Source organism: Monodelphis domestica, chromosome 1 (genome assembly GCF_027887165.1).
Source record: "Monodelphis domestica isolate mMonDom1 chromosome 1, mMonDom1.pri, whole genome shotgun sequence".
NCBI classification, from domain to species: Eukaryota; Metazoa; Chordata; class Mammalia; order Didelphimorphia; family Didelphidae; genus Monodelphis; species Monodelphis domestica.
The window spans coordinates 154,189,536-154,205,371 of NC_077227.1; the positions used below are offsets into that span (position 1 = coordinate 154,189,536).

General features: G+C 37.3%; 1 protein-coding gene across 1 annotated transcript in view; it reads left to right on the forward strand.

The window, feature by feature from the left end:
• Positions 1 to 15,836, forward strand: part of SNX1 (sorting nexin 1) — a 51,448-nt gene that overhangs the window by 2,943 nt on the left and 32,669 nt on the right. The window contains exon 2 of the mRNA XM_007479548.3: positions 15,707 to 15,812. Within this exon, the coding sequence (XP_007479610.1) occupies positions 15,707 to 15,812 (106 nt within the window). The remainder of the gene's footprint in view (positions 1 to 15,706; positions 15,813 to 15,836) is intronic.

A 15,836-nucleotide genomic window follows, 5' to 3' on the forward strand; every position in this document is an offset into this window, starting at 1 on the left:
TGCATTGAACTGATTAGCTTTTACTCCCCCTAACTTTGTTGTCAAACATAAAATGTATAGTTAGAAAACTAAAGAATTGAAAGGCTGGGGGAGGGGGAATGTATGCCTCCAAAGAAACTTTTCATGTTTCTAGAAAAAAGTAATACTCTGTGTTTAGTATTCTTTATCCAAATTTAGAAAGATTTAACTACACTTTCCTACTTTGGCTCTACTGTCTCCTTAAGACTCAAACGGAAATGGATCCCTGTAGTCCTTAACTTGACTTAGAAAACCACAAATTAACATTAGCTGTGTTTTATTATATTTTCATTTGTTTTGTCAAATATTTTCAATTACATGTTAACCTGATTGGAGGAGCACTCAGAAGTGGGGCTACCTCTGCCTTAAGATATTAGTTCTGTTTCATAGGTTTATAGATCTAGATCTGGAAGGATCTCAGAAGCCATTCAGATCAGAGACTTTTTCTTAACCTTGGGGTCCACAGACTCCCTAAGGAGACCATGAATAGATTTCAAAGGAGCCATGAACTTGGGTATATATACCTTTTTAATAAACAATATAATATTTTAATATAATTGGTTTCCTTTGCAATGCTATTTTATGTCATGCATATAAAATTCTGAATAGTATACTGCTAAAAGGGTCCATGATACCAGAAAGGTTAAGAATGAGGGAACAGAGGCCCAAACAAAAAAGTTAAGCCACTTCCCTGAAGTCATTCAGTATCAGAGGTGGACTTGAACCCAGATCCTCTGATACCAGTGTTCTGTCTCCTTTCTTTCCAATCACTACAAATTTATTGAAAGAAGACTCTCTTACCAGGCTCAATCAGTTCCAATCTGCTTTCTGTCCTTACTATCCTTTTGAAACTGCTCTCTAACAATTCATTCACTGTCCCTTTTAGCCAAATCTAATCCAATGGTCTTTTATCAGTCTTCAACCTTGACCTCTCTCTAGCATTCAACCTTCTCTTCTTGAAGCTATTCTCCCTTGAATTCTCAGGACACTGTATTCTTGTGGTTCTCTTACCTCTCTCTTCTGCCTCTATTACTTGGCTCTTAGAGTCCTTTGCTTAAATGCAAATTTCCTACAACTCTGCCCTTCAGTTATTACCTCTGTTAACTCCACAATAACACAAAATTACTAAAGTAATCAGAAAAAACTAGTCTTAGATAGGTTCAGTAATCTGCTGGGAGCCAATCACCAAAAACTACAGAGTCCACACTCTGGGGCTCTGGAAGAATGCCCCAGCCAAAAAGAACAATAGGATTTGGGGAACTTAGGTACAATTTGGGGAAACTAGGACCTGGAAATACGGTTGATCACTTTACCCTGGCTGCCAGGAAATGTGAGGTCCCTGACTGGATTATCTAGGAGGGGCTGGTGCTTTACAATGGATACCAAAGGGAAGGGTCCTTGGCTGGGCTACCTGGGAGAGGACTTTGATACTATGGGAGAAACTACTAGGACAAAGGGGTACTTAACATTTTATTAGGTCTATAGTCCCACCTGGACTGGGATCCTTAAAGTCCATTGTTCAGTTTGAAGTGGGTGGGGTGAATTCTCTAGGGACTGGGGCAGACTTGGGGTCTCCAGATTTCAAGTTGACACCTCTATGAAACTCAATCTATCTCTCCACTTTGCAATCCCCAAGTCATCTCAGTGTATCCCAACCAGAATTACTTTATCTTTCACTATTGCTTCTGCTAATTTTTCTGTTTAGGATCCTAGATCAAGAGTTGGAAAGGATCTTGAAGTCTTCTAACCCACCTACTCCCCTGTTATTGACTGAAGCACAGAAAGGCTGTAGTGCCTTCCCCAAGATCACAAAGAGAGTTGTGGCAGAGCTTGGATTGAACACTAGGTTCTCTGATTCCAAATCCAGTGCACTATTCTTGCCTTCTTATTTAGTTTATGCCACTTTAGACTCATCCTTGATTCTCCTTTCTTCCTCACACCTTACTTTCAATCTATAGCCATATATATTTTGAATCTACCTTTTGCAAGACCTAGCATATATGAGTTTTGTTACCTCCTTAACTGAATTATTGTAATGATCTCCTAATAAATTATCTTGTCTCTCTCTCTTTCACATTGTTCTTTCAGAAATTCCAAATTAAACTTTCTTATAACCTACTCAAAAGTATAATATTCTGATATGCAAGGCCTTTTTCCACTCCAATCTGTCATTCCAGCTTTACTTAAAACCCATAAACTGGACTACCTTTGTTCTCTCATTCTTGGTTGCTTTTGACCTTTATGCTGTCCCTCAGGCCTGAAATAAATCATCTTCCTCCAATCTATTAAAATTCCTTCCTTCAACATCTTACTTGTGCTACAGACTCTATCAGTTTTTTCCTGGATTAAACTCCTCATCCTCCTCTGAAAGATTTCTCATATCATTTTGTTCCTGCTGCTCTTTTGCATTTATTACATTTTGCCTTGTTATATTTCTGTCCACCTTCTATCTTCTTACATAGTACCTTGCACATAGTAGATGTTTAATAAGTGTTGATTGAATTGGAATTAACCTTACAACATATTTATCCGTGTTGTTAGGTCACTTTTTCAGTTAATAATGGTATCCCTGTTGGGCCAGGTGAGTTGATGAAAGATAGTACATCTCAGGCTTATACAATTTTCATACTGTCAGTAATAGTATATATGTCATTTTCATTGCATTATTGTAATATCTGTTGCTATTAACACATTTGTCAGGGTTGTAGAGATTGAGGAAATATAGTTACACTAATATACTATTGGTGGAGCTATCAGTCCATCCATTCTAATGTATACTTTGAATGTTACCCTAAAAACTATCCCAGCAAAACTATGATTCCCAGCACTCTACTCTCTTCCTGTTGCTATGTACTGATGTGGACAGGAGTTAAATTTGGTGGAGTTCCATCTCTTGGCCTCTCTTTCCTTCCTGTGGCAGCTTTGATCAAGCTGACTTTTTGAGGAGGTAGAAAAAATTTAGTCACATGATTCAATTTTGTCAGATAATAAGCTTTATAAATATGATACCTGAAGTATTGGACATCAATTTAAATCCTATACTAGAAAGAAATTTGTAGTTATTAAAAGAAGTCAAAGGATGCAATGCCACTTGATCCACAGATTTCCACTGTTAACATATATGCCAAGGAGATCAATATTAAAAACAAGTGTCTCATATTTTGCAAAATATTTATAGCATCATTTTTCATAGTAGCAAAGAACTGGAAACAAGTAAATGTCCATCATTTGAATGGTTAAATATTTGTGGTACATGAATGTAATGGACTATCACTATGCTGAAGAAATGATGACTATAATGAATACAGAGAAGAGAGAAAGACTTGTATGAACTGATGCAAAGTAAAATAAACAGGACCAGGAAAACTGCATGTACAGTGACTACCATAATGTAAATGTAAAGAAAAGCAACAACAAAACAAATGAAACTGAAAACTACGAAATTGTTATGACCAAACCTGGTCCCAAAGAAGAGAGATAAGAAAGCATCTCCTTCACTTTTCAGAAGTAGATATAAAAATACCTTTTTCAGGCAGTCAGAATTTTCCATAGGGTTCCACCCTATCATTCTAGCCCTATCTTACACCACTAAGCAAGGTTAATCACTAAACATTTATTAAAGCGTCTACTCTGTACCAGAAACTATGCTGAGATTACAAAGAAAGATCATAGACTCTCTTGAGGAGCTCACCATCTAATGGAGGAGACCACAGGCAAACAACTGTGCCCTTTGTTTCCTTATCCTACCGATAGATAACTTCAGACTTTTTTGATATATTGCTGGATTTTGTTGAATTTTTTCTCTATTTTGTTTCTTTGTTATAAGAGATGGCTCTCTGGAGTGGGGAAACAATAATTGGGAAATGTGGATGATTAAAAAAAGAAAATTGATTTTAAGTCCTTTCATCCACTATCTTTTCATAAAGTAAAAGGTTTTAAACTAATAGGGTAATAGAATTGTGTTTATAAGCAGCAGAGTAATGAGCAATTATGTCAGGATCAGTGTTAGAGGCCTTTTATATTGTCATTTAATTGAGACCCTGTACAGTATAAAGAAGCTATAAGAGAGTTCTTTAAATTACATTTTAGCCAAAAAAAATTGCAGTCAAGTTATTTTAAAAAAGAAACGCTAGTGACCTTACCTATCTTTTATCGTTGAAAAAAGGTGTTACTAAGTGCCTATTATATTCTAGGTACTGTACTGGATACAGAAAACAAATATTTTTTTAAAATTCTGCACTTAAGGAGCTTACATTATCTTGGGAGAAAACATTCTCTTCACCCTCTCACACTCACACACACATACACAGAGTAGTTTGTGGAGGGAAGATATTAATAGAGGAACTGGTAAATTTCATGTTATTTCTTCCTCTACCCTCTAAATCCTTAGTCAGAGATGGAAGGTAGCATTTTCAAATCCATAGTAAACCTAACCAATTCCTTTTGAAAGGGTAGCTGGAGTTGAGAAAGAATGCTGAATTTGACTCAGAAGACCTGGGTTCAGTTATCACTTTTGCTACTTGATACCTTTGGACCTTTAGTAAAACTACTTACTTTATACTGACTACGTTTCCCTCATTTATAAAATGGTACTGTTTCCAGTCCTACTCTTTCACAGAATTCATGTGGCAATCAAATGAGAGTTTATGGAAAGTACTTTCTAGATCTATATATTTTTTAATGGTTCCCAGTCACTTTGGATCTTGAATTTTAAGCTAATATCATCTATTAGGGCAGGTAGGTGGCACAGTAAGTACATAGAGTGCTGGCTCTGGAGTCAGGAAGATTCATCTCCCCAAGTTCAAACCTGAACTTAGACACTAGTAGCATGACCCTGGACAAGTCATTTAACCCTTTTGGTCTCAGTTTCCTTATCTGTAAAATGATAAGGAGAAAGAAATGACAAACCACTCTAATATCTTTGCCTAGAAAATCCTAAATGGTGTCATGAAGAATCAGACATGACTGAAATGACAGAACAGCAATCATGAAATCATATTCACATTATAATAATAAATGACATTCACATATATTTAATAAATATGATGTATTAAAGGGTTTTTCTCTCACTTTAACAGAAAATATGTTGGAGTGGGTTTTTTTTTTTGGTTTGGTTTGTTTTTTTTTTATTCTTAGCCTAAATTCTGCTTGTTTCATTTTTTTAAGTGAGTGTGGCTATTGTCATTTGGGAAGAAACCCTGAGGCCCTGAGAGGACCATCAATTTCCTGATTTAAAAACTGTCTTTGCTGTGTGCTGTCACATCTGTCTGCTGAGCTCTTGATTTATGTCTGTGTATGTCTATACACAGGCATATACATATACCTGTAGTATAGATAGTCATTCCTTGAGGCAGGTCCTTCTTGCCAAAGCATATTTGCTCTATTATAAGCACAAGAGATCCTGTCCCATTCCATTTTCTCCAGAAGATTTCCGTCATGATTACCTTATTCTCATTAAGTTTCATTCTCTCCTGGTCTGCTGACTGCCTCCCTACTGCTTATAAACATGCCAATGTTGCCCCCATCCTCAAAAAATATTCACTTGATCCATTTAGCCTTGCTAGCTATTATCCTTTATCTCCTCCCTTTTGTGACTGAAGTCCTTGAGAAGTCTATTAGTGTCCCTACACTCTTTTTCTTACCTCAACTCTCTATAGTCTGGCTTCCAGCCATATCATTCACCAAAATTACCAATAATTTTTAAATTGCTAAATCTAATGGCTTGGTCTTTATCCTTAACTTCTCTACAGCCTTTGACACTGTTAATCACCTTCTTAATATTCTCACCTCTCTGCATTTCCATGATGCTACTCTAAACCTTTTTCTGATCACTTCTAAGTCTTATTTACTAGTGTAAGATTTAAATTAATATGCAGTAACTCCAAGTATTATATTTTATAAGATTTATTAATAATCACTTGAAGTAGAAAGAAAATAAAAGAAATAGAAGTTCAAGCAAACAAAAAGTAAACCCATGTGAGTAAGTTCTCCAGCCCACTTCTGTCGCTGTGATCAAGGTCAAGAGCGAGAGAGGCAGGGCTACACAAAACTTATATCCTCCCTACATTAGCACTTAATGTGAGAAGGAACATGGAGTGCTGGGAGAGAGAGTCCTGGGGAGCAGATTCTAATTACACGCTAGACCATCATTCATTCTAATGATGGATGCTTCCCTCCTCACCCTTCCTAGTATTGTCCTGGAGTTCTTAATTTTCTCCCCATTTTTACTTTGTGATCTCATCAGCTCCCATAGATTCAGTTATAATTTCTATGCTGATTACTCTAAGATCTACTTATCCAGCCCTACCCTCTCTCCCAACTGCCAGACTGGTATCTTCAGCTGCCTATTAAGACATCTTAGAGAGGATGTCACATAGGATGCCCCACAGACAAATTCAGTAAGTTAGCAGTCAAAACTGAACTTAATATCTTTCCTTCTAAATCTTCCCTCTTGTCAAATTTCCCTTTTACTACCATCTTCCCAAGCCCTTAAGACTTGCAATCTAGGCATTATCCTTGACTCTTTATTATCTCATCCTGATGATCATTTCTACCCTTGCATATGATAAAAACTGCAAGTGTCAATTCATTGATTCTTTGGGAAGTAGGGGATTAGCTTCCCATGACCACCAAAACCTGTAATCTTTTGCTACATATTGCTGAGAATATACTTTTTCACATATAATTCTTTATGACAAAGCATTAATTCTGACCATGTGTACTCTTTTTAACACAATAACTATGAAATAGCCACACAAAATAAAATTGGTAACATGCAAAACAGTTTTTGCTAGTAATTCCTTAGAATTCTGTGACCTTTTGTACTAGCATCTCAATTGAAAAACAAAACAAAGAAATATTGATTTCAGTCAATACTATGCTGCTATAAGCCTCTTTATAATGACCAACCTCTGAAAACCAAGGGAGAAGTTGCTGGGATGTTATCATCTCTTTTATCAGAAGACACTGAGACTGGTAAGGTCTTTAACATCACCCCAATATTCCAGATGCACAGAGAGTCCTTTATAATGGTAGGGTGAACAAGATAAATGGTGTCTAGTAAGATACCAGCCACTCCACAAACTTGTACTCATTAAGACTCATTTTTTTCTCTGCTGCATCCCCAACTATGTGGTTGCCAGCCCAAAAATGAAAATGAGATTTACTAATAAGGCCACAAAGATGTTGAGGATTGACTGTAGTTGTTTTTTGTTGTCTACTCAATTAGTCTGTGAGCTCCATAAGATCAGGGAGCAGTATTTTAAAGTTAAGAAACTTTGAAAGACTTAAGAACTCTAATCAACACAGGTTAACCATTATTACAAAAGACTCATGATGTAAAATTCTATCCATCTCCTGATAGAAAAGTTTTGGATCCAAGATTGCTGATTCAGGTGTACTGTTTTTCCAAACATGGCCAAATTGCAAAGCAGATTTTTATTGACTGAAAAAAAATTTTAAGAATTTTGGGGTCACAGCTGGCATTTATTTTGTTTGACTATGCATATTTGTTACAGTGGTTTTCTTTTTTTCATTGGAGGTGTGGGATAAAATAGGTTTTGGTTCATTGAAAAACAGATTGAAAAAACAAAATTTGGTCCATAGAAATAGTAAGCATTAGATATCTTGGTCTGGAATCTCATCTCTTAAAGGACCAGACCTGTGCTTAATCCTTTTCTTTAGGAATCTAAAGAATAGAAAAGAGATGGGAAGGTATTTATTCCCTCACTTTATTTACTATAACAAATTGGTGGGGTGTTTTGTTTTTTTTCATCTTTAAGTAGTTTTATTGTATCCTGTATATTCATTTACCAGTCACACTGTCAGACCACTTGATGTTCATTGTATGGAAAGGGACAGTCCAAAGGACAAGCAAATTCCTGGGCTGGGTGTTGACAGCCACGCTGCCTTGGCTTGGAGTACATTCATTTTCAAAGTGCAGGTTGGATTAATCTCCTCCTCTGTGATTCCGTCATTGTCAATGTTACCAATGTAAAAACCTATAACATGTCACGTATTCATTAATCACCTCCCACTTGACATTCCTACGGTCCCCAATAAAGGCTGGGGAACATGTGCAAGCCTCCTCTTCCCTTCTCTTACACCTCTTACTCTTACAGGGTTTGCTCTCCCTCTTGCCTCTTACAATCTTCATCTTGCTGTGGTCTATTATGTTCCTCGTGTCTGACTGACTTATGCAGCGCAGCTGCCCCTCACGTCTCCCATTAATCTCTTGGCCATTTGGCCCATGGGGGATGTCCCAGAGTTCTCAGCTCCACACAGGTTCTCTTGGTCCTCATACTTATAATTTCTCCACTTGCTTTCTCTTTCTAGAGAGGTAATGATGGAGCTCGATTGTCCCCAGGTGTTTTAACTTGTGGTCTTTATTCCTACATCTCTTCCTCTGACTGCCTTATCTATCTCACATCCATAGTCCTCTAGCCTCCATTCTCCTCAGGTCACCCACCCACAGATAAATAATATAGGACTCTATGGTGGGTCTCTATACTTGTGATATTTCAAACTTTTCCTTTATTATTATATCTGTTATGGTTATCTGTGATCAATGAGCTTTTTGATGCTACTGTTATAATTGTTTTGGGACACCATTAATTGAACTTAATTGATAAATGTACTTTGTGTTCTGACTGCTCCACTTAACAGCAATTCTCAATCTCTCTTTCCTCTGCCTCCCTATTTATTCCCTGAGACACAATATTGAAATTAGATCAATTAATAACTACAATGGCCTTGAAGTGTTTGGGTGAAAGGAAGATTCAATCAATGAGGGAAACTTCATTGTTTTATTTTAAGAAATTGCCATAGCCATCCCACTCCAGCAACCACTACCCTGATCAGTCAGTAGCCATCAACATTGAAGCAAGATCCTCCATCAGCAAAAAGACTACAACTTGACAGAGGTTCAGGTGATAGTTAGCATTTTTTAGAAATAAAGCATTTCTTTAAAAAAATCATAATACTATTACACATCTAATAGACTACAGCATAGTGTAAATATACTTTGAGAGAGAGGGGAGAGAGGGGGAGAGAGAGAGAGAGAGAGAGAGAGAGAGAGAGAGAGAGAGAGAGAGAGAGAGAGAGAGAGAGAGAGAGAGAGAGAGAGAGAGAGAGAGAGAGAGAGAGAGAGAGAGAGAGAACAATAGATGTTATAGTTGAAATAATGAGAATTAGATTACCAGCAAAGTTTAAAGAAAGAGGAGATAAAAGTCAGAAAAAGAAGTTGCCACTTGCAAGTAGTAGAACCGAAAAATGTCTCTGGAGCCAAGAGTATCCTTTACATGGAAGAATCTAACTGTGTTAACTCTTACAAAGGAATTAAATGTTGGAAATAGATAAGGCCAATGGATTATAGGTAAGGCTTCAGTGACCTTCAGAGAGCAGTGTGCATAGAATGGTTGTAGTAGAAGCTAAATTACAAGGGTTAAAGAGGAGGATGGTTAATGAGGAGGTAAAGTTATGAGGTGTAGACCACTTTTTCCAGGAAGTTTAAAAAGTTTGATAGTAAAATTAAAAGGTTGATTTGGGGATTGGGGTTTTTTAGATTGTGGTGACCAATGGAAGATATGAGAGGTTAACCTGAAATCTTATAGACTTTGTCTTTTTTTGGGGGGGTATTTATCTTTTTGGGACACACTAGAATTCATTTTGTAGCCAAAATGTAATGTTGTACGGCACAAGTAAATACTTGGACAGAGGGTGATTCATTACAGGTTCCATTCTTAGTGTAACAAGAGAATGTTGATCTCTCAGTGGGTTCAGTGCCTGGCTACAAGTCTTTCTTTCTTTTTTTTTTCATCCCAACTCCAGATTTCATACTTGGGTATATCTTCTAGACTAACTTCTAACAGCTCTACTCAAGAATAACCATATCATTAATCTTATAATTGTTCAAATGATATTAATAAATTTATAAAATTCTTTTATCTGGTCATAATCTTTTACCATTCCTATCTTAGTGCCTCTTGACCACTACGCTTTCATCCTAATGTTTACCTCCAGTCCCTTCACCCTTGATTTTTTTTTTCACAGACCATTGCCCCTTCACTAGCTATCTATACTCCCTCTCATCCCTTCTTTCTCTCAGCCTCTTTGTGAATCAGTTCTACTCTACCCAATCTTCTATACTCTAATCCAGGAGTTCTTTATCTTTTGGTGTCATAGACCCCTTTGGCATTAAAAACCATTTTTATGGAAATGTTATTTTTTTCCTCTCCACATTCCTAGGCCCTCTGAAATATATCCACAAACTCTATGAGGGTCTGTGGACCTCACTGTAAGAGCTTCTGTTACAATAATCTCTTGTCCCTTTAGTCATACCTTGATAAACTCCAGCATTTGATTATTCCAGCCCCTGGGTCTCCACTAAAATTTTATGTAACGTAAATTCAATGAGGTCCTTTGTACAGCAATACAATCTCTTTACACTTTCCTCATCAATTTGTTATTGTTTATCACAGTGGTTATTTCAAACTTTTTTACCCCCTCCTCATTTCTCTCACAGTATACCTTCCTCAGCCTCTCAGCTGAGCAATCCACCTCATATTTCCCCCAAAAAGTTGACATCCTATCTACTACTGAGTCTAAACATACCAATGTTTCCTCCAATGTTAAAAAGCTTTCATTTGATCCTGTCATCCTATATCTTTCCTCATCTTCTTGGCTAAACATTATGAGAAAGCTGTCTGTACTGGGTGATTCCATTTCTTTCATTTGCTTCTCAACTGCCTGAATACAGAGGTTGAGGGGACATGACAGAGGATAGACTCTAAATGAACACTCTAATGCAAATACTATCAACAAAGCAATGGGTTCAAATCATTTGCTTCTAAATCCTCTACAGTTTACTTTAGACCCCATCTTTCAATTCTCATTACCTCTCTATTTAGTGCCAAATCCAGTGACCATCTTCCCAGTCTTCATCCTTCTTGACTTCTGTAGCTTTTGATCACCATTTTCTAATGTAAATTTTCCCCTCTGTTAGTTTTTGTGAATTGCTCTCCTGATTCTCCTACTAATATGACCATTCTTTCTCAGTCATTCTTTTGCTGGCTCTTCATCTAAGTAATGCTTGGATAACCATGGGTCTATCCTGGGCTTTCTTTTTCTACTATTATCTAGTCTTACTTGGTGACCTATCAGCTTCTGTAGGTTCAAGTATCTCTATACAGATAATTCCCTGATCTGAACTCCATTTTCCCATCACCAGCTGCCCTTTTGAACATCGAGAGCCAGATATGCTGTAAGCATCTCAAATTGAGTATGTCCAAAACAGGCTTTCCTCTTCCTCTTCAAAGCACCATCATCATCCCAGTGACACAGGCTTGCAAATTCAAAGTCATTGATTCCTTACTCACAGTCACACCACATATCCATTCTGTTGCTATGTCTTCTTGTTTTTAACTTTTGAAACACAGATATCTTACTCTCTGTCTCACACGGCTACCACCTTGGTAGAGGCCTTTAGTCCTTTGTACATGAACTGTTTCAGTACTGGTGTCTCCCAATTTCAGTCCATCTCAACTGTCACAAACTATTCCCACTCCAATCTCCCAATCATTGATCCCCAATGACCCCTTATTTCTAGAGCAAACATAAAATGATCTGTTTGACATTTAAAACTTTCACCACCCTCTCTCTCTTTTAAAATTTTACCTTGTGTCTTAGAATTGATGCTATGTGTCATTCCAAGGCGGAAGAATGAGAAGGGTTAAGCAGTTGGGGTTAAGTGGCTTGCCCAGGGTCACACACCTGAAGTCAAATTTGAACCCAGGATCTCTGGACTTCACACCTGGCTTTCTATCCAGTGAGTCATCTAACTGCCTTCTTTCCACTCTTCTTCGACTTCACTCCCTTCTACATTTTCTGCATTCTAGCTACATTAATTATACCTTTTTCTGTTCCTTGCACTCAGCATTCCATCTCCAGAATCCCTCTGCCTTTTCATTAGATGTTCTTCTTGCCTGGAATGATCCCAGTTATACCTCCTGAGTTCCCTAGCCTTCTTCAAGAATCAGCTTAAATTCACTTTATGTAGAAGGCCTTCCTCTGTCCTTGGATTTATTCTGTATATATCAGGTGTGTACAGAATGTGAGCTCCCCGAGGGCAAGGACCAAAGTTTTTGCCTTTATTTAATTCTTCAGCATTCCCAGCACATAGTAGGAATCATCTTTCTTTGGCTGAAAAAAGCAACTGCCCTAAGGAAGAAATTCTGCTGACTTCTCATTGCTTTTCTCTTTATTTAAAAAACAAAAACAAACAAAAAAACACCTTACTTTCTGTCTTAGTAACAACTCTTTTAAGACAGAAGGGAAGGGCAAGGGCTAGGCCAATGGAGTTAAGTGACTTGCTCAGGATCATGAAACTAGGAAGTGTCTGGATCCAGATTTGAATCTAGGTCCTTCCAACTACAGGCCTAGAATTCTATCCACTGAGCCACGTAGCTGCCCCCTCATTGTTTCTTAATATTTAAGTAATATGTATTTAGATTCTCAGTGAAATAAAAACTAACTACTTTATTTGATGTTTTAATGCATAATGAACAAATTGAAAGTTAGCCTGGTCCAATGAATTCAAGTTCTGAGTTCAAATCCTCCTACTGTTGTCTGTTTTCTGTAGAGCACTAGATTTGGCATCAGAACATCTGGGTTAAAATGTCAGCAATGGTATTGTGTCACCTTGTGCAAGTCACTTTTTCTTTTTCAGTCCTCAATTTCCTGCTCTGTAAAATGAGGGAGTTGGTCTAGATGCCCTAAGGTACCTTCCAGTTTTCAATCCTAAAATGACACATAACATAGCATAAAAGAAATAACCCTAATCTTACGCAGTAAGTTTGTAATTCTAGAATTGAGGAAATCAAGGCAGAAGAATGTTGGAATTGTAAATGTATCAGTCTAGCTCAGTTATAACCCCATAAAAGAAAAACTGCTTTTCCTAAACTCTTATGGACCACAGGATCACCATACCCTCCCCTGCTGTTGTTTCATCCCCCCAGTCATTTTCTGATGCATTTAGGTCTTGGTTATTTATGTATCCATTTACCAGACTGTAGCTGTATGAGAGCAAAGGCCTTGTCTCTTTCAGTGCTATGTAGTAAACACCCACTTAGGAATAATCTTTAAAGGAGTCGGTGTCAGTAGACCATTTTTAATAGACTAGACCAGAGTTGGCAAACCTTTTAGAGATCCTGTGCCCAAACTTGCACCCTCAAGCTGACTGATCCACCACCACTACCACCCATTACCCCAGATAGCAGAGAGAGGGAGTGCTCCTATTGGACAGATGGCTGAATGGGTGGGGCACATGAAAATTGTCCTCAGGAACAATGGAGAAGGAGAATGGGGGAGGGAGGTGTAGCTTCCACCCCCACACCTTTGCAGAGTTGAGACTTAGCTATTTGCCTAGGTAATTTCTTAAGTTTCCTGAGAGAACTCAGATAGGCCCTTCTGATTTTATATTTTAAGGTCCCTATCCTAAAGAGATGGAAAAAATTTAAAGAAGTTTCTAACATGGCTGCTGTGGCCTACTTTGGGCACTGATACCTTTTTTCCCTCTTTTGTAGTACAAAGAAAGGCTCAGGAGCTGTCCTTTGGAAATTTACCTTGTGATCCTTAGACTGTATATCTGGGGAAACTGGTTTTATTAACAGGTAGCAATTTCAGGTCATAGGAATAAGGCTTAGATTGGTCAAAGTCTTAACTTTTAAACTCATCCATTACTGTTATTCTAAATCTCTCTTTGATGGCTGCTTTTAAATGTTTTTATTGCCTGTGTATTATTCATTAACAATAACATGCATCTTCTGTTATCCTTTTGTTTTATAGCTAGAAGCTAGTGACGGGCTATAAAACAGGATCTCATGAAATTAAGTGAAGTGACATACTTCTTTTACATAGTTATTACTTATATAGCATGTATTGGGAAATGGCTGTCATTGAATGAGCCTGAAAGAATATTCTCATTAGTTTTTTCCTCTTATCTTCCTTTTTCAGTTGCTACTTTAAAATACACATTTAGCCCTCAGCTTATTCTAGATGTCATTATTATAACATTTACTCTGTGTGCTTTTGGTCCCTCTATATTCTTTTATGTTTTTAAATCTTCTTGTATAACAATAACCCACATTTATAAAGCACTTTAAGCTTTTACAAAGTACTTTCCTCATAGCAAATTTATGAGATAAATAGTTGAAGTATTATCATTATTTGACAGGTGAGGAAAACTTAAGGGTCAGAGATTATGACTGTTCCCAGGTTCTTCGAGCTAGCATGTGACAAAAGGAAGGTTTCCTGACCTCAAGTCCACTATTCTTTCTACCATGTTACACTACTCTCAGCATCATTGTCCTCCAGAACAATGTCCCCTCCTGGAGGTAGAAAGGGTGTGTGTTTGGTGGTGTGTGAGTGTGTGGTGCATGTAAAAACAGCATAAGACTGAATAACTGTACCAATCTGTCTCCAGTGGGTGATAGGAAGTATGAAGGATATTGTTATTTGTGAAAACACATATAGGAAATCCAGTGAACATATTAATGTTGGCTTTTTTTTTTTAAAGTGGACCATTCTAACTTGTCGGAACAAACCCCCTCAGATTTTTTTAAAATGATATACAGCAGATGACCCAATAAGTCTTTTCATTGATTCAGGCTGTTTAACTTCAAAGCCTTGTAACACACTACTGCCAGCTTTTGAATTAAATTCCTAGCTCTCTGCTCATAGTCTAAACAATACAGCATTGTTCACTTTGAAAGTATTTTAGGTACCTACCATAGCCTTGTTGTACCCAATCATTGGCTCTTTTATTTTATTTTATTTTATTTTATTTTATTTTATTTTATTTTATTTTATTTTAAACCCTTACCTTCCGTCTTACTATGTATTGGCTCCAAGGCAGAAGAGTGGTAAGGGCTAGGCAATGGGGGTCAAGTGACTTGCCCAGGGTCATACAGCTAGGAAGTATCTGAGGTCATATTTGAACCTAGGACCTCCCATCTCTAGACTTGGTTCTCAATCCACTGAGCTACCCAGCTGCCCCCTACTGGCTCTTTTAAATAAAGACTATGAACAAATAATGTGACCACTAGACCATTTTGCTAACTTTCATTCTCTGACACAGGGGTATAGGATGGGATCTGTTTAAAAGGAAGAGAAGCTAGGGTGTAAAAATTGTGCTAGATATAAAACTTTACAAAATTTCTACATTAGGTGAACTGTTGTTATCTTATACTATCAGTGATTTTCTTAAAGCCAGATAGTAAGCTGAGAAGAGTATGAATTCTGGGCTTTAATGCTATATTTTTTTTACATCATTAGCATTTTAAAGAATAAAAGTCATCAGCAGAATTAGAGAAATATATTTGAATGTTCTTGTGGAAAGTGTCTCTAGGTAGAGCCATCATATTAGCTCTTGCATACTTAGAAAACTGTCAAGTTGAGTATGTTAGGAAATTAAGATCCACATGTGTAGCAGCAGTGATGGCTGTTTCATAAGACTTGCTCCTTTAAGTGGAGATTAAAAGTTTGACTGTCTTAACAGTAATGCAACTAGACTACTAAAATGCCTGTGAAAAATTAAGGAGAATTATTTCAAGCTTTTGGGTATCCTGCTTTGTAGGTAAGTCAATATTATTCCTAGTAGAAATATTTACTCAAACTGTTTCTTTGCTTTTAGAGTAAGTCCCTGTCACTGAAGAGGGGATCCCCTCCACCAATAACTAATAACTCTAAAGAGAATGGAGTCCATGAAGAGCCGGACCAAGAACAAGACCTCTTTGCAGGTAAGAATGAACTCATTAAGCCTA